This window comes from Canis lupus, chromosome 21 (genome assembly GCF_003254725.2).
Source record: "Canis lupus dingo isolate Sandy chromosome 21, ASM325472v2, whole genome shotgun sequence".
NCBI lineage: Eukaryota > Metazoa > Chordata > Mammalia > Carnivora > Canidae > Canis > Canis lupus.
Genome location: NC_064263.1, coordinates 43,561,495 through 43,586,982, shown reverse-complemented (window position 1 = coordinate 43,586,982; position 25,488 = coordinate 43,561,495). Strand labels below are relative to the sequence as shown.

The 25,488-nt window shown below is 39.2% G+C and overlaps 1 protein-coding gene across 2 annotated transcripts in view; it reads right to left on the bottom strand.

The window, feature by feature from the left end:
* Positions 1–25,488, bottom strand: part of NELL1 (neural EGFL like 1) — an 820,299-nt gene that overhangs the window by 402,111 nt on the left and 392,700 nt on the right. For both annotated transcript variants that reach the window (XM_025459768.3, XM_025459770.3), the window contains exon 13: positions 21,255–21,380. In XM_025459768.3, the coding sequence (XP_025315553.1) occupies positions 21,255–21,380 (126 nt within the window). The remainder of the gene's footprint in view (positions 1–21,254; positions 21,381–25,488) is intronic.

Here is a 25,488-nt window from a genome sequence, read left to right as displayed (position 1 = left end):
TTCATGAGAGACAGAGAGAATGAGAGAGACAGAGAGAGAGAGAGAGAGGCAGAGACACAGGCAGAGGGAGAAGCAGGCTCCATGAGGGGAGCCTAACATGGGACTCGAGATCCCAGGTCTCCAGGATCACGCCCTGGGCTGAAGGTGGTGCTAAACCACTGAGCCACCCAGGGTGCCCGACAGTGAAGTTTTTAAAAATCTATTTCTCTCTCTTTAGTCTCCTCTACCCAACCTGCCACCTTAGCCACCGGCCTTATCCAGGCTTTGGTGAACAAGTTTATTGTGCAATCCAAATTAGTCTCTTAGCATTTAATCCTTCTTCAAAAGCATAGAACTGTCAGATCAATCATCTAAATGCCCAGTTCAGGAGTTTGTAATAGCTCCTGATTACCTATTCATGTCTAATCTACTCAGGGAGCCTTATATGCCCTCCACACCTGGTTCCTCAACACTTCCCAGACATTCTTTGTAAATTGCTCCAAACCACAAGACATCTTCCCTCTTTTATCTTCTTTTGTTGATACTACCATGGTTTAGAGCATCACCTGCAAATCATTCCCAGTGTTACAACTGTCCCTCTGTTTCTTTATTAAGTTCCTTATGGACAGAGGCCTTCCCTCTACAACTACCCTGAATTTGACACCACTCCCCAAGTCCTACCCACCTCAACACTGCTGAAAATATAGAAAATGCCACATAAATGCATTTATCAGTCAATAATGACTAATAGTTACTCTGGTGGGATAAACATTCCACAGTTTCCATATATTTGGAATTAAATCTAAACTTGCCAGGGTCCATATGGCCCTACATATACGACCTGCCCTCACCTTACTACTTATCTCTCATGCTAGGCAGGACAGCCTTCTCTCTGTTCCTCAAAGGTCAATCCCTCTTTAGAAACTTAGCACCCAGTGTTTCCTCTGACTGTAAGGTTCTCAAAGAACTTTGCATGGTGTATACTGTCCCCTTATTCCAATTTTGGTTCACATAGGCCAGTGCCTCATTAGACCTGTTTGTATGGTCCTTTAAATAATAGCCCTCTTGATCACACCAAATAGTTCTTGATCCTTTAACATCCTGTTTTGCTTTTCTTCACAGCACTTATATACTGAAAAAGTTTGTTTTTCATCAACAGTTCCCCTGTCTGGAAATATAAGCTCCATGATGGCAGGGGTTGGGTCTATCTTGTACCCTATTACATATCCAATACCTTGAACAAAGTCCTGCACATAGCAGATATTTAAATCATTGAATGGCTAATTGACATAAACATCATTAAGATCTGTTTTGCAACTCCTTAAATTCACCTGGTAAATAAAGCACTAAACATCTTTAAAGCCATTTGGGCACCAGATACCCTATTTCTAGCTAGCCATGGAAGCGGGGAGAGGCTTAGATGTTAGAATCAGCAAACAGCTTGCAGGGATTCAGGCATGAGAATGAAACACTAAGTTTAGGGACCAAGAACTGAGAAATCTTAAAAGATAAAAGCTAGTGTTTTTCATGCATCTTACTTCAACTCTCCACAACCAAATTCAAATATATAAAGTAATTGAGGGGAAAGAGGAGCCTAATATTTATTAAGCAACCACGTTGCAGGCATTGTGAGATAGCTGGTCCTGTGTTTTAGTTGCCAATTCCATGTACCATACTTCTACTAATGGTTTTACATTTGTTGGCTCACTTAACTCTCACATTACGACACGATAAAAAGCCCTGCTTTGTTATCATCCCATTCTGGAAATGAGGAAACAGGCTCAGACTAGTTAATGTGGCCTGCTGCAGGTCACAGGACTTGGGAAACTAAGATGAAAATTTAAGTCTTTCAGGCTTCAAAGCCTGGGCTCCACTCTGCACCCTGTGTCCCCCTCTCCCATCCAGTCAGGAAATTTGGTTGTATCAGCAATGCTTCCTGACCCGTCTTCATCTGCTCTTTGAATGTGGGCGACCCTAGACACACTTCTCTGGTTTGGTTCTTCACAAGCTAATAGTCATGGGACCGGTCTACCCATTCTAAGAAATAAAGCCCTCATCATACATAAGAGATAAATCATTTTCTTTCCTTCCTACCACTCAAGGGATCTTTACAAAGAGATGCTTTGTAAAAGAGAGACAGACAGACTGCTTATCTAAGCTACATGCACCCAATAGCCAAGGAGCTCTCCTGGTTTAAGACAAAGCAATAAAGGTGCTGGTGTGGTTTCCCAGACTCTTTAAGAGGTACTATAGGCACATGTTAAATATTCAGTGAAAAATAAAATAAAAATTAATGATAACAGCAGTAACACCTAACATACTGAGCAGATGTCATATGCTAGCAATAGGTAAAGTGTTTTACATTTATGTTTTATTAAATCCTCAAAACCACCCTATGATATACATACTAATACTATGCACATTATATAAATGATAGATCAAACTTTAGGGACGTTAAGAAATTTGCACAAGTTCATTTAGTTAGTAAACCCCGTTCTGCTACCTTCAAGCACTAGGACTGTGTATCACACTTCCCACACTCATGTATTTAAACTCTGCATGATAAAGCATGATTTCTTAAATAGGTTATTGAAGCCTGTAAACGCACAGGTTTCAAATGGCATTTCAAACTGTGCCAAAATGCCTCCCATACTCCTGCCAATTCCACAGAGCAGATATCTTAACTAATCACAAAGGTAGCTGAAGTTTCCAGAAAGTTTCTTGTACAAGAGGAGAGGACCCTATCTCCCCCATGCTTTATTCTTAGTGTACAAATGAGCATCTGAAAGACTGCTGATAATCAGCTTGTATTTGTTGTCAAATGAGTGGTTATCAGAACTGCCAAAATTAGGGGTTTGAAAACAAAGAAGCCAAAGCACCACAGAAGTCTTTGGTTAAGGGTGTCCCACCCTTTTAAGAGCAATCAGTGCCTGTAAAGTTAAAATACTCTCCACTGCCTTGGGCCTTTCTCCCTCCATGATCTGACTCCTGCCAGATGGTCTACAACAGTTCCAACTAACGCCACAAAATTCTCTTTCACAGCTCCAAAGCTACCAACTCAGAGAAGCCTTCTTCGGTCATCCAAGCCTCAAGTACTTCCCCCTCTGCCTTTCTTGACAACTCACAACACTTAGAATCATGGATTTCCAAAGACCTTAAACCAGAGTCCTCCTCCCTCATTTCACCAAGAAGAAAGAAGATAGTTAGATATGGCATTTTGTCCAAAGTCATAAAACTCGTGACAATTAAAGCTGAATGTAGATCTACTTCAATGTAGATCTTCTGATATTTAGTTCCTACTCTGTGATCCTCCACCACTTCTCCATACCCTCCCCACCCACTGCAGACCAGTCCTTGAGATAAAGCACAACTGGCACCCACTACAGTTACACTCCATTAAGTGGTGGTATTGCTGCTTTGGCTCTGCGGGCACCAGTTTAAACAAAACAGGAGGGTAAATGCCAGACGGGTGACATTTGCCAACAAGCATTCAAAAGCAACTACAAACTCGACATGAAGAGGACTTCAAAGAGGAGGCCAGCTGCCCACCGTGAACCCATGTCTACGGTTCTCCTTCACACAAGTCTCCTGATGTGCAAAGGAAGGTTCTTTGATCATGTGTGTGATAATTCCAAATCACAAGTCAACAGCAGTTAATAAAACATCATCATGGCCTGAGTCGATATGCAAAAGTTATATAAATATTCATTGAAACAGACACTACCAAAGGGAGAAAATGTCAGGATAGGATATCCACTCATTATCTTAAAAATCTGAAAATCTGTTAAAAAGCTTAAATATGGGCAGCCCTGGTGGCTCAGTGGTTTAGTGCCGCCTTCAGTCCAGGGTGTGATCCTGGAGTCCCGGGATCGAGTCCCGTGTTGGGCTCCCTACATGGAGCCTGCTTCTCCCTCTGCCTGTGTCTCTGCCTCTCTCTCTCTGTGTCTCTCATGAATAAATAAAATCTTAAAAAAAAAAAAGCTTTAAATATGAAACTAAAGGTATCTTTAAAAATAAACTCCTTTTAATCAAACAAAATTGCTATTGCAATGCTCCAAATGATTGAAGATAGGCATTTAGTCGAGAGAGAGAGAGAGAGAGAGAGAGAGATGGAGGAGGAAGCAAAAAGAATGGGAACAAGTGCCTATCATTATGGCAGGTACTATGGATAAAGAGATGCAAGGCCATGATTCTTGGCTTCAAAGATGTAAGAATTTAATGGGACCTCTGAAAGTCGATTTATAATATTCTATTATAAATGATTAAGTTGCGATCCAAAGAGGTAAAATGATCCGCCCAAGGACATGTAGTGTATTGGTCTGGATTAAAATAAGTCTCTCTAATGAATCAACACCAATTTTTCCCCCTTTACCCTATCTCCTTTGGCAAACTAATCATTAGCATTCATTATGAATGTTGACCCAAATTATTTAGTATATGGGTAGAAACTTGGTTTCTAAACATAAGTCAGGGATGCTTAGGTGGCTCAGAGGTTGAATGTCTGCCTTTGGCTCAGGGCATGATCCTGGGGTTCTGGGGATCGAGTCCCACATCAGGCTCTCCTCAAGGAGCCTGCTTCTCCCTCTGCCTGTCTCTCTCTCTCTGTGTGTGTGTATCTCTCATGAATAAATAAATAAACTTTTATAAATAAATAAATAAATAAAATCTTTTAAAAAAAAAATAAACCAATGTAAGTTACCCCACCATTTATATCCCCAGAAGTTAGGCTTTTTTTTTTTTTTTTTTTTTTTTTGAAGTCAGGCTTTAAAGTCAGCTTCTGACTTTCTATTTTATATACATACATCTACATATATGTCATACATCATTATTATATCAGCACTGATTTTCAGGAGTAAGCAGATACCATACTTGGGTGGGTATGCACACACTAGTTACACGACGAAAATGCTCCAACATGAGACATTGTGATCTCTCTCCCTCCCCGCCAGCATGTACTGGTTCCCAGAGGCTCAGTGCGGCCTTGCAGCCCATGCCCACTTTGGCATCAAGACAACTTGCTGATGTCATCAGATGTCCCACCTACTCTTTCCGTCTGAGCCACGCTGCACAGCCCACCAGCCTATGACCTGTTGCTGAGCAGCCCACTTAGGGACCATGACAACAGGTACATCATTCGTTCTGTGCATTTCGTCCACACCTTTTTTCCAGTTACAAGAACAAAGCCAATTGATTGCAAAGCCCCGAAGAACATACTGCCAACCAACAAATACAAACTACTGACCTTCTTGCTTAAAAGCCTGTGGGTGTTCAGGGCCAATCGCATAATTTATCTGTCCCCGGCTTTAAAAAGTCAGGGCTGTAAACTTCTTTTCTTTTCTGAATTATTTATCAACAGCAGGGAAAATGGAAAACCACAGATGTAAGCATAAAGGAAAAGCAAGGCTCTTTCAGCTCCCTGGTTGCTTAGAGATATTTTTTGGACCTGACTCTAGAGTTGCTACATTTACCCTGCAGAATTAAATATGGGGGCCCCTCATCAGCAGTAATGGGACATGGCCACTGAATTGCCAACATGCTGTGTTCAAAGTGCCCCTTCCCGAACTCTGTTCTTCAGAAAGGGGTATTGTCCTAGTAATGGCTGGGGCCGTTACATTAAAGCTTTCCTTTCCATTTACAGGAAAAAATACAGCAAAGCCTCATTTATCCAATGGCCTGATTTCTATCATCTCAAACTCTTAGGAAGACAGCCAGGACCCAGAGTCTGGGAAAGGAGTCTCTGAGGCAAAGAATGGCCGTGAAACCCAGGTACTTTATTCTACCAAAGTACACCAGAGGTGCTTATAGGCTAGAGAAAGGCAGATTAGATTTTACGGATTTAACAAGCCTTCTTATCTAATCCTGAGTCACTGAGCAGATGACTGTCCTACCCATCTGCTCTGCCCAGAGCCTGGAACTGCTATGCTAGGTATCAACGTGGCTTGCATGCTCCCTTCTCTCATGTCTTTGCTTATATGTTCCCGTTGCAGTGAGACCTTTTCAGGGCACCACACGTAAAACCGCACCGTGGTCTATGCAGCACACCCCTTTCTTTCTCTTCCCTCACTTCATTTCTCCCCATAGTTCTTATCACTATCTGGCCTACTCTATATTTACCCCTTTTATTGTTGGACTCCCCCCAACTAGAATGCATGTGCCACAGATAACAAAGTTCTGTTTTATTCACCGATGTTTGTCTGACGTCTAGAACAATCCTGATGCTTAGATTTCCCAAATGATATTTAACGAATGAATAAGCAATGAAACGAGCCACTATATGAACTCAAAAAGCTGACTTCTATCATGTACTAAGGAAAACCATGGTAAATTTTACTTCTAAAGTTGATTTATTTATTTATTTTAAGAGATTTTATTTATTTATTCATGAGAGACACAGAGAGAGAGAGAGAGAAGCAGAGACACAGGCAGAGGGAGAAGCAGGCTCCATGCAGGGAGCCCGACGTGGGACTCGATCCCAGGTCTCCAGGATCACACCCTGAGCTGAAGGCAGCGCTCAACCATTAAGCCACCAGACATCGTTCTAAAGTTGATTTAGTAACAGGAGGAGGTCTTTCCCCAAAGGCAATTTTCCCCCAATTTCCCCATGTAAAATAAAACTTACCATCTTAACTAGTTTTAAGTGTATGGTTCAGTAGTGAAGACATTCATATTGTTGTGCAATCACCACCACCATTCCTCTCCAGAACTCTTTCTGTCTTGTAAAACTGAAGCAATATACCCATTAACACTAACTCCCCTCGCTGCAGCCCCTGGGCCACCACCAGTCTACTTTGTCTCAATTAATTTGACTGCTCTAGATAACACATATAAGTAAAATCGCACAGTATTTGTCTTTTTTGTCTTATTTCACTTAGCATAATGCTCTCTATGATTTATCCATACTGTAGTGTGCATCAGATTTTCCTTTCTTAATACTGAATAACGTTCCATAACATGTATATACCACATTTTGCTAATCCAATTATCTGTCCAGGGACACTTAGGTTGCTTCTACATTTTTGTGTTGTGAATAAAGCTGTTATGAACATGGGTGTGCAAATATTTATTTAAGACCCTGCTTTCAATTATTTGGGGTATATAGCCAGAAGCAGCATTGTTGGATAGGATTTTTTTAAATCTATTTTTTAATTTTTTGTGGAACAGTCAATTTTCCACAGTGGCTGCACCATTGTCATTCCCACCAACGGTGCACAAGGGCTCCACCCTTCTACACATCCTTGCCAGTGCATGTCTGCTCCTGTTTTACAGTATTTTTTGACCCTCAGTCTTTCATTTAAACCCCCATTGGAAAAAAAAAAAAAAAAAAACCCATTGGTCAGGTTCACATTAATGAAGCAAACATAAAAAGCAAAGAAATGTTCAAGGATAAAAGCTATAATAATACACCTAAAAGTAGAGAGCCAAGAGGAAGAAAGAGATAAGAGGTGAAATAGAATAAATCGTGTCCAAATAATAGTAAATTTAAAACTCCAGCAGCCGTGAAAGGTCAACATGATATCATGGTAGTACAATTTTGTGACTTGCCAATTTTCTAAATCCTAAAAAGACGACAGAGGGCACAACTCTCTAGCCTTGCTCAGATCTTGGCTCCAAAGCTGTGAGCTGCTGCAACTCATCCTCAAAATAAATAAATGAATGGTTTGCATGAGGCCAAGAAACCATCACAGGGTCTCCCTTCACTTAGTTCCTTCCCCTGAACTGTAAGCTGCTCAGCCTGGCCTACTTCAACATCAGTGCTACTGAGGGCCACATACTCTCTGGATGAGACAGCAGTTGTCCCAATATCCTCCCCTGCCTCATTGATGAGGAGGGATCATAGCTGCCTCCTCTGATCAATGCCACCATTTTAATATAACCAAGTCCAATGGCCTACCTGCTTTGGGGGGGAAAGTAGTTTTTCTTGAAGAGAAAATTCCCTGAGGTTTTGGATAATCCATAAGCAAGACCTCTCTGGGCATATTGCTTCAAAAATTCATCAAAATTCAGAATCAAATGACTATAATTTGAAAGCACATTCTGATGTCTTACAAGTCTCTAAAGTCCCAGCTATTTGAAACACTCCTGATACTTTAATGCTTTCCCTACATTTAACTTATCAATCAGGATGGGAAAATTAAAGCCATAACCGGGGTGGGGGGGGGGGGGATAGGTAGCTGATCTAGGAAATGCATCCGCTTGAATTTTAAAGGACAAAGAATTCAAATGTAAGTTTAGAAAACACACATCATAAAGAAGGCAGGGGTTCACTGGAGCACCTCTGTCTAGTTATAAAGTAATTCTACAAGGTCCTTACACCACCAAGGTGTGTGTTAATATTCCACAGCTCTTTAGGGACCTACTTCTCCCTGAAATGTCCCTTAATGAATAACACCTGAGAAGCTGATGCCTCCCTCTCCTTGAATCCCTAAGCAGAAATCTCTCCTGCTTGGGGCTGCTCTGAGTGTCGTGCTATAAATCACACAACTTACCTGAGCAAAACAATGACCACTATCATAACAGAGGAAGAATAAGCGCAGGTATACGACAAGGCCAGATGAAGACACAGAGGCAACTGGATGTTAATACTTCTTAAGTAGTAAAAGCTATAATAACGCATCTATAGGGGAGCATATTTTGCAGCCACAAACAGTTGTAATTCTAATCTGGGCAATGCTCATGAAATAAGTAGAAAAACTAAAATATTAACTGCTGCCATGTGAACTGCACAATGTAGAATACAGACAGAGGCACAGAAAACTGTAGGAAGAAATATTCCAAACAGAGCTAAATTATGCATGCTTTATTATTATTATTCTGAATGTTTTATGTCACTACAATATGCATATATTATTTTATCCTTATAGTTGCTTTTATATTTTTACTAAACTTGCTCTTTTCTTTACACATCTCTCTGTGTGCTGCAAATTCCTTGTAAGGGCATGTCCCAGCTGTCAAAGACCCCAACCTGGAGCCCAACCTACACTGGGCTTCTGATCTACCATCCTTTTCCTGGAAGCAATCTGTCCTCTGGCCACCCCAAAGGACTAACTCGATGGCAACCGTCAGGGCTAATGAATGGCAATGGTCTTCTAGCTTAAGGGGCTTTCCTTCTCAGGAAACAAACTTAAATTTTTAAAGAGAATTTACAAAATATATTCCAAAACTCTGGTCTACAGCAGCTTACAAACTAGTAACTCCAGAAGGCAATATTTTCCTTTAAATGTATTCCTTGCTAGTTACCATAAACCACAGTGAAATCCACTTCTCACTGGTCTCCTTAACCCAACAGCATAGGGCACCTAACTGCAAGTCTGTGTTGCCAGAGAATCTGGACACTGTTTACAGAGATTGAGTTTCTCAAGGAAAGCGGATTCCCAAATGTGTTCCAAAATGCCATGGTGTCCTCTGAAATGCTTCAAGAGCCACTTGATGAGAAAAGGGGGTAAGGGGATAAGGAAATTTGGTGACAAGTTTTAGGGCAATTTTGAGCACCATCTAAAGTCAGTCATTGGGTTAGGCTCTTCATATGCTGAAACCTTCAAACACAACCCTCTCTCTTGGTGTTATAAAGAGACACAGAACACTGAAGGAGTCTCCCCGAGATCCCAAAGCTTGTCAATGGATAAAATAGGATTCTCTGGGCCCCAAGTCCCAGGCCCTTTCTTTCTTTCTAATAATGGTAGTTGGTTACTAAGCATCTGCAGATCACACTGCCTCAGCATTTTAAAGGCATCATCAAAACAGCTCTGATAGAGGTTGCATTTCAGTCTTTGGAGTAGAAGCCCTGCATTCCTCTCTCTGTTCCACTACTTTCTAGCCTGTGATTATGGCCAACTCCTCCAACTCCTTAACCTCCCTACATTCTCAAGTCAGATTCCTCACGTGTAAATAGAGACAGCAATGGCTACCATTTATTGAGCATTTGTGTGGAGCCCTCTTCTAAGCAAGTTACAAGTACCACCACATTTATTATTTGCAATTCTGGAAGTAAGATGTGCCATTTATCAGAAGTTCACCCAAGATGATACAGATGACAAATGCCTGGAGTTAGGGTAGGAAACCAGGCCCATCTGACTCAGAGCCTTTTACTCTTTCCAATTCTACCGATGTAAGTTCTAGATCACATTATAGACTAACAAACACACAGATGGATCTATTTCTAAAGCACCAGATACCCTATTACTTCTCAATTCTTCTTTTGCCATCTCCCAACCAACATCAAAATCAAACTCATTTAGATACCTTTCTATGGAAAACATTGCTCTACCCTGTAGTAATTAATGTCTTTCTTCTAACACCAAGACTCTTTTCCCACATTTACTGTCAACAACGCACAATTTAACATTCAGTTATACGCCCTATAAAATTATTCTCCTTAAATGTAAATTTTTTATCCCCCAAAGAGACCATAACCCCCTAGAGGTCAGGAACCATATCTTACAGAATCATGGAATTAGAATAGTAGCTTTACAAGGTTATCATTAAAAAAGAAGCTGAACTCTTTTTAAAAGAAAACTTATCTGGAACCCCAGCTCCCCTGACTAAAAGCTATTGAGTTAACCTTGATTTTTCAAGGTCCAAAGAAAAATGATGAGTTGATGATACTCATTCAGGGAACTGGTGACAGGGGCAGGACTAGAACCCATGCTGCCAGTCTCTCATCCAGTGATTGCTTTGCTGTGGAAATTCCAGGCCTGTTCGGTTTCCTCTCAGTATCTGTCTTGGTCACAATCCAAAAAAATAAAATAAAATAAAAAAACACTGGACCACACCCTGAACCTGGAAGCCCTGCCAGAAAGGCTTACAAAGAATTGGGCAGGTACGACTCATCCATAAGGTCACCTTCCTGGATGCTCAAAAAAGAAGAGAGGATCATAATTTCAAGCGTCCTTCAACTGCCATGTTGGTCAATCAAATTCTCCAGGAACGTAATGAAGCAGAGTCACTGCTTTAAATCTCTTTAGTTTAGATTCATAATCTATGTCACTAAGGATAAAAGGCATTATCACTATCAAGTCAAACATTTTTAAAAATTTATTTTAGTAGGAGAGGGGATTTAGACAAAATAAACTTAATGTCACCTTTGCCTAGCATTTTCTGTTATTTTAACATTTTTTTCTAATATTAAAACACAATGTAGATTCAGAGCACTGTATTCCATTCCACAGAAAATTTGGAAAATGCTCATTATAAAGATATCACATATAACAGTCCACTCGGGTACTCTGTTATTTATTCCCTGTGTTTCTAGGTGTGTGATTATGTGTATGTTCATTCATAATTTGTATTTACTATTTTAATTGGAAAACAATATATACATACCTTAGGGATAAATCTTGATTCAAACTAATTCTTTTTGTCTAAGATATATTTTATTAATAGATACATTAAACGGTTTTGGGCAATGAGGCATGAAAACAAATCTGCTGGGGAGATTACTTTCTGATAAAGTTATCTTTATCTTAAAAAAAAAAAAAAAAAAAAAAGACTCTAGAAAGGCTCTTTCCCTTCTGACATTAGGACACAGGTAAGTCAAAATGTGATACCGGAGTTACTTTAGCCAGTTTGAGTCTTTGAAGGAAGCTACATCAAGTTTCGAACTATTATGCTGACATTAGGAAAAAGAAAAAGAAAATCCTTGTCACTGATGATGCTATGAAGGACCTTAATTAGTTCTGGAAACACTGTCCCTATAAACTTTGTTATAAGAGAATATATCATTTAAGTCAGTGTAGTCAGAGGGTTGTTTTTTTTTAAGATTTTTTCCATTAAAATTAGCTGAACTGATATGTCCATACTGTCCCCTTTACCCTTCACAATTCTTTGAGGCTGTATAGAGGATACTGATGAAGAAGCAGAGAACTCAAATGGTTTTCCAATTCATAAAGCAAATAAGTGGCAAAGCCAAAGCTTTCAACCTGTAAAATTTATACACGAATACATACACTAGATTTGTGACCATGAAAATTTAGAGCTTTCACTCTGGCCCAAGAATAAGTAATATATATTCTCAATTATCTTGAAGAAATTCTAAAATGCTTCACTATACCTTAAAAAAGTATGGAAAATAGCTATGCATATGCACTTACCAAATCTTTGAGATGGAAACAAAGGCTATAAGATAGCTCATTAGGTTATTAAACAGAAAGCTTCATGCATTGTGTCCACCCAAATGTGGGCATAGCAGGGCCGCATGACTAGCCTCAATAATGGTGTAAGTGCTAAGGCTCCTTAAACTCCTTTATGTGAAAGCTTGATTGTAATTCTAAATGCACAATTCCAACAACGGAGTGTACAGAAATATTAACAAGCCATTTTGATGAATTTGGGTAAAGGGCAACACAGTACTTAATAGGTTTATACACAAACACCCTGGGGGCAAACTCCATCATTCATCCTAGTTTCTCTGCAGCAGTCAATGGTCCTAGACCCTTTACAATAGTGCTGGTATAAAAAGAACTCACTCCCACTTAAACCCAACAAAGAAGCCAAAGGCTGTGCAAATCCTTCAGACTTACTCTCATCCTGCAACTTCAAGAGGAATGCCCTTTGGTATCCTAAAACATATTTACTTATTTAAAAAAAAAAACTTAGCATTATCTTAACACTAATATTGCAAAATGCAATAAATATCTGACATTTGGCTTTTCCAGACTCACATAAGGAAAAACTGAAATTGCCCTAGAACATCAAATGTTCCATGAGTTTTTACCCTACATAATCCCTGTTTAGAGGGATCTCTTAATTTCTTCCTTTTGTCTCTTCATTAACTTTGTTTCTTTCACCTGTCACGGTATGGAAGTCCAGTCACCAACATGTGTATGCAAGTAACGTAGAGTTCTAGAGTTTCTTCAGGTTAACTTAATGAATGACTCTCCTATTCTTCTGGATAAGTGCAGTAGTGGAAATGTTGTCGTCTTGGTCATTTTGAGAATTCCTTACTTCCATCAGGTTATGTCACAGCTCTAGATGATCCCAAATGAGCAAGACACTGGCAGAGAAGGTACAGTCTAGTCCTTGTCCCAGAGAACATAGGTTGCCACAGAAAGGTCGTTTATTTTTAGGGCTCTTTGAGGCATCTCAGCAGTCATATAACAATTAAAGATTCATAGTCTCTCCCGTAAGGCCCCAGCTGCAGAGGCATCCTATAGCCTCTCTACAGAATCTTTTTTTAATTGTAACTCCAGTATAGCTAACAGTGTTATACTAGTTTCAGGTGTACAATATACTGATTAACAAATCCATACGTCAGCCCATGCACATCACAAGTGCTCTCCTTAATCCCCATCACCTAGTTCACTCATTCTCCCATCTACCTTCCTTCTGGTAACCATCTGTTGGTTCTCTACATAGTTGAATCTGTTTCTTGGTTTGTCTCTTTGCTGTATTTTGTTTCTTAAATTCCACATGAGGGAAATCATACAGTATTTGTCTTTCTCTGGCTGTCCTATTTCACTTGTTTCATCCATAATGTGCAAATGGCAAGATTTCACTCTTTTTTATGGCTGAATTATGTTCCATCGTATATGTATATATGTACCACCTCTTCTTTATCCATTCATCTATCAACGGACACTTGGGTTCTTTCCATAATTTGGCTATTATAAATAATGCTGCTATAAACATAGGTGTGCATGTATTCCTTCAAATTAGTGTTTTTGTATTTTGGGGGTCAGTACCCAGTAGTGTGATTGCTGGATCATAGGGTAGTTGTATTTTTTAACTGTCTGAGGAACCTCCATACTATTTTCCACAATGGTTGCACCAGTTTGCATTCCCACCAATAGTACAAGAGGATTCCTGTTTCTCTACATCCTCATCAGCACTTGTGTTGTTAATTTTAGCTATTCTTAGAGGTGTGAGGTGATATCTCATTGTGGATTTGATTTGCATTTCTCTGATGATGAGTGGTGTCGAGCATCTTTTCACGTCTCTGTTGGCCATCTGGATGTCTTCTTTGGAGAAATGTCTATTCATGTCTTCTTCCATTTTTACATTGGATTATTTGCTTTTTAGATGTTGAGTTGTATTAGTTTCTTATGCATTTTGTATACTAACCCTTTATCAGATACATCATTGCAAATATCTTCTTCCACTCAATAGGTTGCCTTTCAGTTTTGTTGATTATTCCCTTTGCTGTGCAGAGACTTTTTATTTTGATGTGGTCCTGACAGCTTAATTTTTCTTTTGTTTCCCTTGCCTCAGGAAATCTATCTAGAAAAATGTTGCTATGGCCAAGGTCAGAGAGATTACTGCCTTTGCTATCTTCAAGGATTTTTATGGTTTGAAGTCTCACATTTTAGATCGTTAATCCAGTTTGATTTAATGTTTGTGTATGGTGTAAGAAAATGGTCCAGATTCATTCTTTTGCTTGTTGTCCAGTTTTCCCAACACCATTTGTTGAAGACACTGGGATTTTATTCTCTTTGTATATTCTTTCTTGATTTGTTAAAGATTAATTGACCATACAGTTGTGGGTTTATTTCTGGGTTTTCTATTCTGTTCTATTGAGCTATGTGTATTTTTGTGTCACTACTATCTGTTTTGATTACCATAGCTTTGCAATATAATTTGAAGTCTGCAGCTCTGATACCCCCAGCTTTGCTTTTCTTTTTCAAAATTGCCTTCATAACTCACAGTCTTTTGTGGTTCCACATAAATTTTAGGATTTTATTCTAGATTTGTGAAGAATGTTGCTGGTATTTTGACATGAATTGTATTAAATGTGTAGATTGCTTTGGGTAGTATGTACATTTTAGCAATATTTGTTCTTCTAAACCACGAGCATGGAATGTCTTTCCATTTACTTGTGTCATCTTCAATTTTTTAATCAGTATTTTACAGTTTTCAGAGTACAGGTGTTTCACCTTGGTTGAAGGTGTTGGTTGGTTTATTGGTTGGTTAGGTTTATTCCTATGCATTTTGCTACTTTGGGTACAGTTGTAAATGGGATTGTTTTCTTAATTTCTCCTTCTGCTGCTTCATTAATATTGTATAGCAATGCAACAGATTTCTGCATAGTGATTTCATACTTTGAGACTTTACTGAATTCATTTATCTATTCTAGCATTTTTCTGATGGAGTCTTCTGGATTTTTCTACATAATACCATGTCATCTGCAAATAATGAAAATTTTACTTCTTACTGATTTGGGTGCCTTTTTATTTCCTTTTGTCATCTGACTGCTGTGGCTCGTACTTCCAGTACTATGTTGAATAAAGTGCACATCTCTGTCTTGTTCCTCACCTTCAGGGGAAAGCTCTCAGTCTTCCCCCACTGAGTATGATGTGAGCCCTGAGTATATATGGTCTTTACTACATTGAGGTATGTTCCCTCTAAACTTACTTTGTTGAAGTTTTTTATCGTGAATGGATGTTATACTTTGTCAAATGCTTTTTCTGTGTCCACTGAAATGATTATATGTTTTTTAGCCTTTCTCTTATTGATGTGATGTATCACGCTGATTGATTTGTGAATATTGAACTACTCTTACATCCCAGAAATAAATCCCACTTGATTGTGGTGAATGATTTTAATGTATTGTTGGATTCTGTTTACTAGTATTTTGTTAAGGAGTTTTCTCTCTCCAGAGTGTTACATATCTCAGAATGCAGCCTTGGAGGCAGTGCCCTTCCTCCAGACATAGTTCAAGTTTCTGCCTTCATTACTTCCTGACCCTCTGTGACCAATTCTGGTTTTTCTAGTCTATAATATGCAGGGAAATTCTTCTCCCTTCAGATTCATCTCTGCCATCCTGTTTTACAAAAATCAAACTGCATATTAGAATCACCTGGGCCTTTAAACAAACTGAAGCCAGGTTTCAGTCCTAGACCAAATGTAAATCAGTATCTCTAAGAGTACATCCCAACATTGACTTTTTGACTTTTTGCCCCCATGTCCCAAGTGACTCTAACCTGAGCTAAGGGTTGAGAAATTTGCACACATGCACATGTGTGTGTGTGCACACACACACACACACACATAGCAGGATTTTGGAATCCTGCATTCAGTACCGTCACATCCCTTTTCTGTATGGGGAGGTAACAGATCTGACTAAAGGAAAATTAGGGAGGGTTGGCACCACGAGGACATATCAGCCAAACAAATCAAAGCAAAGGGTAAATGTCTCCTAGTAATCATTATAGCTTTTTGTTGGGTTTTGGAATATTCAAAAGCATAGGTCTTATTTTGACTTTCCTTATTCAGTATATTGATAAATGTTTTCTCTATCTTTAACAAAGGTAGTTTTGCATCCTACAGCATTTAATATAGCATTTCTCACTAAAGTAAAATAGTCTAGAGGCCCATGACTGGAATTTCATTCTTCAGGCTGTCTCACTTCTTCTGAGATTGAGAGCCAAGTAATTAGTAGCTTATTCCTTTAATGCTACCAGATAGTCAAAAGTAAGTCAGAACAAGCATGTCCAAAACAAGCACACGCTATGTGCTTTAAAGATAAGGATAATTGGTAGAAAATCTACCACCGTGCTCTGTCAAGTTGCAGAGTGTTCTATTTTGGTTCTATTTCATCTGGCTCTGCTCAATAAAAAAAAAAAAAAAAAAAAAAAAAAAAAAAAAAACCATCAGTTACCTCATATTTCAAAGTGTTCTGTATATCAACCTTAGGAGAAAATAATTTTTCAGAAAAATAGTCTAAAATTTCTAATAGTTACCTTTTGCTCCTAAACCCTTTTTAAAATTGTTACCTTACCTCTTTTCATTATAAGGCACTTAATTTAAACCACTAAATTAACAGACTATTATATCTAACTTTACAAGTTTACTTGAAGTACTTCAAACATATACTTCAAGATTTCTTCCATGCCAATATCAAGAAAATACAAATCTCTTGCACAAGGTAATTGAAATCACATGGGATAAAGGTTATCTCACTTGTTTCCTTTATTTCTTACCTTCATAGGAAGTTTTTGGCATAAAAATGAATGCTTACCCATTACTGTCAACTACCTGTCTTATTGCTACATGCTTTTGTCATAAATCATAGATCCCGCTTTAAAGCTGCCTTAGTATCTAATGATAACATCTTATCAAACAACCTAAACACGGGGAATTAAACTGGGGATAAATGAAAGTCAGACATCAGTAAATCAAGGAGGCTGACCACTCCAAAAATCAAAAGATACAGAGAAAAGCATCCCACCAGCTCAATTTCAGGGAATCCTCCAGTTTCGAAATTCATAAAAGAGCAAGGGCAACTCAGGGTTCTCATACAGGAGAGAAAGTGATTCAGACTCACAAATCCTAAGGTCAAAACCTGCCCCAGTGTCAAGAGTTAAATGCTTTAGATTTCACCCGTTCAAAGGGCAAGGGAAACTTTCCTAGAAGAAAGTTCAGAGCTTCTTATCTAAACACACAGTCATGTCAGGGAATCCCCAGCCTCTAGGGGCAAAAATTAAGTTACAGAGCATTTTAAGTTGCAGGTGAGTATTCTCAACGTTAAACCCTAATTTCATTTTCCCATGAGATACAAATTTTTTCTTCGATTTTTAACAAGATAAAAAAGGGAGCAAGAATTAGAGTTTCTTTTCTGTTTGATACATTGTTTTTCCCCTCCAGCATCAAGTTTGGCATCTGTTATCTCAGGTGCCAACTTTCTAAAAGGACCGTGGTTATCAGCATAAACTTTGGAATAGCTATTTTAAACTTTCTTCTTTGGAACTTAAAAAGGAGTAACGACTAACATGGGATTAAACACCCAATGCTCATCTAAATTCTACTAAGACTTTCAAGAGGGATTGATTTGGCAAACACTGGAACATTTTTGATAGTGAATATACATTTGAATTTTTTCTTGTGAAGATGCTGCCTCATTAATCATGAACTCTCCGGGCACAGAGGTCATTTATCACTATTCTTAGTGACCGTATTTCCTAACACTCATGCCTGACACTAATTATATATTAGATGTACTAATAAATTAATGAAATTATTGAATGACTGATTCATTCATCAATCTAATATCAAAGTTGATAGATCTTCAATTCTCAGCTCACTAATTTTAGGTTGAATATAACTTTTCAATATTATCAGTGACTTCTAGAAAGTTGGCGTCAGGCCAAATGGCATACTAAAAGAAAGAAAACAGTGACCTTGACATACTTAGAAAACCAACCTGACAGTAGCAGCAGATGCTAATTAATTTGGGATAGAGAGTAGAATGATCTTTGCAAATCAGGAATGCCATTAATGAGAAATGTTGTATCAGGAACTTGGGAGAAACAAAGGATGTCTTTATGCCTGTCAATTTCTACCAGGAAATTGTCTTTGGAAAATGCAACACCTGAAAAGATGCCGTACAGTGGCCGACATCTATTAGACACCTTACTTATTGCCATAGACAAATAGCCACTTAGAGGAAGAAATCTTCTTTGTCAATAAAGAAACAACAGAGACGGTTGGTGAGGACCTGATCTACCTTGAAGAGTAAAGAAAGAGCACCTTCGCCCTACCAGGCTTACTTTCAGGACACCAAGGTAAGTATCAGAGCTCCAGCTTACTATGAAACCATCTAATGGAGGCCCTAGAGCCTGGTCTAAAGGAGAAATGGCAGAGAGAATGCTTGTCTCTCAGCTCTCTTCACTCCCATCCATATTCCACAGTGTAAAATCCTACCCTAATCCACGCACAGGTTAACATGCCTCAGTAAACTCCAGTAGCTCCCCTTGGCTTGCAAAAACATCCCAAAACATTCTATTCTGGAAATCAAGCAACTTTTTCTTATTACATTTTGTTTTTCCTTAGCACAGATATGCTTAATATCATCATTGTTTTGAGACTACTACTGTCCCCAACACACTGTGAACTGTTGGGGGGAAAAAGGTTATTTTAATGAACAGCTCCTGTCAAAATAAATAAAATTTGTTGAGAGTCTACAAAACATGAAATCACTATGATACTCATTAGCGCCATTCACCAAGTATTTCTGGTTTCCTAACCCTTCTAGGCACAAAGAAGAAATGCCTTTCCTCATCCCTCTGTAGTTGGCTGGGTACTGGTGACCAGTTCTAGTCAATGAGCAGAGTGTGGAAAGCATATATGTAACTCCGTGATAAGAACATTTAATGACTGTTGCAAGACCCTCCAGGCTCTTGTTTTCACATCTTGGTGATTAGCAACATTTACAATACTGACTATTCCATCTGCTTGCACCCCACAGTAATTATGATGAGCAGAACGCCCTTCCTGTTGACCAGCCAAAGGCAAACAAAAAGTTGTTATTTTAAATCAGTCATATTTGAGGTTGTTACTGCAGAACATCCTATCCTGATGGAGGCAAGTGCCATGATAAACGTTTTCACATACACAATCTGATGTTCACAATAACCTAACAGTTACATATAACAGGTATAGCAGATACAAGCTGTATTTTATAAATGAAATCTAGAGAAGTAAATAGCCCAAAGCTAAGTAGTTTTGTTCATTCCTTCATTCAATAATTATTAGTTGAGCACTGCACTCTTCCCGGCTATATTCTCTAGCCCCCTAACCCCTCCCAACTAGGTTGTGTTTTAAAGTAGCCAAGACAAGTAGTGAACAAAAGGGAAAAGGTCACACAGCTCTCAGATCTTACACCGTAACAAATTTTTAAAAATCATATATAAAAACTAAAACTCTACAGGTGACATGATATTCAGAAAGTCAGAATCAGGTGATAGGATAATGGGTAGTTAATTATATAAGTCAGAGTAAGTCTCTCTGAGCCTATCTCTTTTTTTGAGGGGGATGGTGTGGGAGATGCCTGGGTACCGATTGACACTCACACCTTGTCTTTTATTCCAAATAACATAGTTTGCTTTCTAAAAGTAATTGTGGAACCAGTTCTATAAATAATACATTTTCCATCTCATTCCATATATAAACCACCAGGCAGGGCACCTATTACTAAAAGGCTTTCAACAAGCACCGAGCTCCAATCTTTCTCCCTCTGTGAAAAAGTAAACCAGAGGTAGTATTCCACTGTGATTTCAACAAGCCCTTTCCACACAGCAGGGCCTTAATCAAGGTTCATGGAGTTGCATGATATGTGCTGCTGTGGTAGGAGGATATTCACTGGTTCCTTCTAATCACAGGGTTAAGGTATCAGGATAACCAAGGTTTATTTACTAAGAACAAACAATCATACAGAACAGCAGATTTTTAGACTGTCTGAAAGACTTTTGCATCCCCTTTAAAATGTTTAGCTCTCACCATGCTGTGTTTACACAATCTCTTTTTGCTCTAGGATTTTTAGCTATACTACATAAAAGATAAATGAGATTGGCCATCTGTGGCCGTCAGAAACCTGTACTAATCTGACATCACCAGCTCCTTAGCCAAAAAATAACAACTTATAAATATACAACAATCAATGGAAAAGGTTATTTGAACACACAAACATGCTTCCCTAACTTCTGCAACTTCTTGCACTTCTGGAAAGGTCATTCACAATAAAATATACTAAGCGTGGCGGTCCATTCTGAGTGACAAATTCAGTTTCTAGGCCAGTGTTATTAGGACAAAAAAAAAAAAAGATGCAGGAAAGATAGAAAATGACTGAAATATTGTATTCAAGGGGCACTTTTCTTAAAGGTTACAGATTGGTCATTTAAGAACTTTTGACCAAAAGAAGAAAGACGCAAAACTTTCTACCATCCTTAGCCAATTTACTGTTCATACCTCCATATACATAATTAGAAGTATATTGGAAGCCCCACTCCAAATGCCTCACAAAGCCAGCATTCCTCCATGAAAGCACCACCCACATACCTAGACTTCCAGGTTGGTGCTGACAGCCCTGCCATCTAGGGGACCATCAGCACATGTCAATCAAGTCTTGACTGGCTCCCATATATGCCCAATCCCTGCCCACCAGGTACTCCTGCTCCCCCTCTCAATTTAATCCTTATCTTTCCCAATGGGAACAAAGTACATTTTCTTATATACAAAAACATTTCAGCACGATGGAAGGAAAATAGTTTGGCACTTTCCTTAAAACTTCTCTCTTAACTCCTTCGGTGTTACTATAGGTAACCAGTGCTTCAAATTCAAATCATAGACCCATGCGTGTATCTACACAGAGAGAAACACTGAGAGTAGAAATAACTTATGCAGATAAAATTTCTTTTATCACTTTCTCTAAAGGTGAGGGTAAAATAAGGCAACAGAAAAGCTAGTTGGGCAACAGTAGTACACAAAACATGTGGAGCTAAATTTAACAACATGTATATGGTGCAGAGAAGCGTTTAATCAGAAAAATAAAGTTGCTTCTTCGTGCTTACCTGTACAAGAGAAGTCATCCACACGAATGTACCCTGGGACACAGTCACAGCGATATAACCCAGGCAGGTTGACACACACAGTATTGGCATGACAGTAATGCATCTTAGCTGCACATTCATCAATATCTGAGGGAGAACAAAAGAAGCAACATCACAGTTAGGTGAATGATTGAACTATAGTGTGACCGTCTTACAATGAAATTTGAAAAGGTAAATGCTCGTCAAAGCTAAGAGAAAAAGCAAGAGACATTAAACACAAAAACTTAAATGCAAATTCAGGTGCATTCAGGTGCAGTAGATCCCACCTTGAGCTGAAAGTATTTTGAGAGAAAGATGCATGGGCAGCTGTAACAGTTAAGAAACCAAGAAGTATGAAGATTGAATCTACTATTATTGATCTCTCACCAAGGATGCTGGATTTAAACATCCAAAATCAAGGAGTTCTGTGTCCAGTGAGTTGATACCAATTAATATTTATTAGGTGTCCACTGTACATGGTGTAGCTTTTATCAGCGAGATCAAGGGGATCCAGCCCTCTCAGCTCATGTGTCTTATTAAGACACGCTTTAATCCATCTGTGAACAAATGATGGTGCAGCAGCTTCTCCCATGTTGTTCTGTGAATACAGACAACGGCTGTTGTCTAATACAAACTGACATCTTTCGTCCCTTGACCTCGAGATCCTTCCCATGTGACGGAACAATGGGCTGATTCAACAAAAAGATCTTTCTTCTCTCTGGAGCGGAGGTCAGAGCATCACCTATTTCCTCATAAGCATTCATGGTAAGAACTGAAATAACCCACAACCTTAAGTATAGCCCTTAGTCTTTTCTGGAAGTTTTTTTTTTTTTTTTTTTTCAGAAATGGTTTTGTGTTCATTGTACTCAGTGCTTATGTGTGATGGAGAGGAAGGGAGTAGCACAGCCTAGGACCTAACATAGTGAGAATTCTAGTTCTGATTCTTCTGGCTACTAACCTATAACTTGCATTTAACCACACTGAGTCCTAAAATTCTCATGAGTTAGTCATATGTGCCAGTTCTGAATCTACTGCTTCACATCTTTAAATGTATTATCTAATGTAATCCACATATAATTCCATGATTCAAGAACAGCAGTATCCACATTCTGAAGTCTAGAAAATCAAGGCTTAGAGAATTAAATATCTGGCATGAGGTCATCCTGTTAGAATCTGCTATACATAGGATTTGAACTCAGAAATCAAACTCTTACAATGATTTACTTCCTGAAAGCACCTTGAAAATGATAGTCAACCATAGTATTACTGTTAAGGTAATCACAGAAGTCCTAATACACTTCATGTGTAGAAACAGAGGATTAAACACAGCTACATTTTAAAAGTAAAAGTAGATTGACTTATTTCCTAATAAAACACACTGAAATAATACCAGAATGTTTTCAGCACTAAAGATCTGTCAGCCCATAAATAAAAGTTATCGTGTAGTAATTGAGATCCCAAAAGGTCACACAGCTAGCAAGATTCCTTAACTACAAGAACAAAACACCAGAAATTAGTGAAATGCTTCAGGCAATAAAGTGTTCTAACGTACACAAGATCACGTGCTTTCAAAAATGATCCAAGACAATGCACAATTAAATGGACAACAGGAACATAAAAACAATATAATAAGATTACATCAAGCTAGGGTATGAAGGGAACTCTCCTATGAATTTAATACAGAACAGTAACTACACATGAGCGGGAGATGTAGTTCAAATCTTTCTGGCACCCAGGGCCTTAATTTAAAAGTCCATTTCTAGCATCATTTAAGCATTTTGCTTCACAGAACAGTGAATATCACAGAGCCATGAGGAAAAGTGTCTCAGGAAAGGAGTAATGATCATTTTTGTCACCTGCTAAGAAGCTGAATAAGATAAAGACATCATCACTAACCACTGGATTTGGCATGAAGTAGTTCGCTGCTGACCTTGACCTGAGAGAGGAGCAGATTTGGGAAGGTGGTGGAGAAACGTCTGACTGGAGTCAATTAAAGACAGGATGGAAGACGAGGGAATAGAGACAGAAAAACAAGGCAAACCTTTTGAGATTTTTTTTTTCCTTATAAAGAAAAATGGGGTAGTAGTTCTGAGGAGACTCAGTGACAAGAGTCTTATTTAAAGATGGAAGAGATCACAGCACATTTGAATGCTGTTGGGAAGGATTCGACACAAGTGAAGCAAACTGATGATGTAGGAGAGAGAGATCACTGCAGGAGCAAAGTCCTGGGGAAAGCAAAGGGAGTGGGATTACAGTGCATAAATGGAACAAGTCATCCTTACAACAAGAACAAAGCAGAGATAAGGGAAGATGTGGAGACAGTTGGCATATTTGGTGGTGGGAAGACGAAGTAGTTCCTCTTTGCATATTTTTTTAAAGATTTTATTTATTTATTCATGAGACAGACAGACACAGGCAGAGGGAGAAGCAGGCTCCATGCAGGAAGCCCAATGTGGGACTTGATCCTGGGACTCCAGGATCACACCCTGAGCCAAAGGCAGACGCTCAACTGCTGAGCCACCCAGGCGTCTCTACTTTGTGTATTTTTATTTCCTCAGTAAAATGAAACGAGAAGGTAACACCTGAGAATTGAGAAAGGGATGAATTATTGGATATTTAAGGAGAGGGGAGAAGGTCCTACATAGTCATTTTGAAAAAAGGGAACAAAAATTTACTCGAGCATATAGTAGGTGGCTGAGGAGCCACCGTGATTTGTGATCATAAATGAAGGCAGTCAGCATGGCTGTATATTTTCTCCAATTTCATTCAGATATTTTGGGGAAATAGCAGGGTAACTGGAAAGTTAGCTATAACCAGAGATAAGTTTTTATGCAGATATAATGGGTAAAGAGAGATAGAGGAGAACTGAAGATATAAAGAGAGAAGTGATAATGAGTTGCAAGGAATGTCAACTATTGTGAAAAGATGTGAAAACATACAAATGGAGGCAGCCAGTTGAAATGGATATTAGGGGTGGGCACTTCTCAGATCTCACTTCGGAAGTAAAAAGTATAATCCCCAGCTAATGAGAGTACTGTCTACTAACAATCTTTAGCTGTTATCTTTTTAGAGAAACGGTCCTTGGCTAATGAGGGATTATACAGTCACGGTCACCCTTGCGTTCTATGAGTGACCCACCACAAAGACTGCTTCTCATTTATCCCAACTCTAGATAATTCTGAAAGACCATCCAGATTTCAGAGCATTCAATAAGACTGGGCTAACTTCTCCCTCTGCCCAATTCTGCATTTTTCCCTTCCCCAGAGGCCTTCATCCCTACAGCGCTTCCTAATAAACTTCTTGCATGCTCACCTCTATCCCAGAGTTTGTTTCTTAGGGAGCCCAAACTGCAGCAGGAATCCTAATGGAGGCGAGGTGTGGTTACCATGAGGGTGCTAAAAATGCGAGCTAGAAAGCTAGGGGACAGGGTTATAAAGTGCTATGCTTGACATTAACATTCCGGAGGTGATTCGGTTATTGTTGATTATTGTTGATCTTTCATGTGACTATGGAGGAGGAGAAGAACAGCTCACTGTACCTGAGAGGTTGGGAATATCAAGAGAAGCCAGGCATTGGAGCGAGTTTGTTGGCTTAGTGTTGTTCATCAAACATCACCAGTTCCACCCCCCTCCAAGGTACATCATGCAAATGCACTTCCCCATTTTTTTTTGGAGGGGGGGAAAGGTTTATTTATGCATGAGGGACATAGGCAGAGAGGCAGAGACACAGGCAGAGGGAGAAGCAGGCTCCTCATAGAGAGCCCCATGCAGGACTCAATCCCAGGACCCTGGGATCACGACTTGAGCCAAAGGCAGATGCTCAACCACTGAGCCACTCAGGCATCCCACCCCCATCCTCTCTGAAGTTAAGCATAGCTATATGGCTGGGCATGATGTCTGAGCAAAGCACATCTCTTCTAGGTGAACAGATTAAGAGCCAGCACCTGGCTGACCACATATTCTTATTTCTGCATTAGAGATCATGGAAGCACAGAGATGGAGACTCTTTCAGCCTGGGTCCCTGAGTGAGGAGCAGGCAATCAAACAAGCCTGATGACCATGTTGCATGAGCCAGAAATATGCTTCTGTAAACTGAAGCCATCGAGGTCACCCCGACTGGTATAGAGGGTGACTAGGAAAGGCATCTCAAAGAAAGAAATCATTAGAGCATGATCTTAAAAGATGCATAGAAATTCATCAAGTAGAGACTAGAGGGG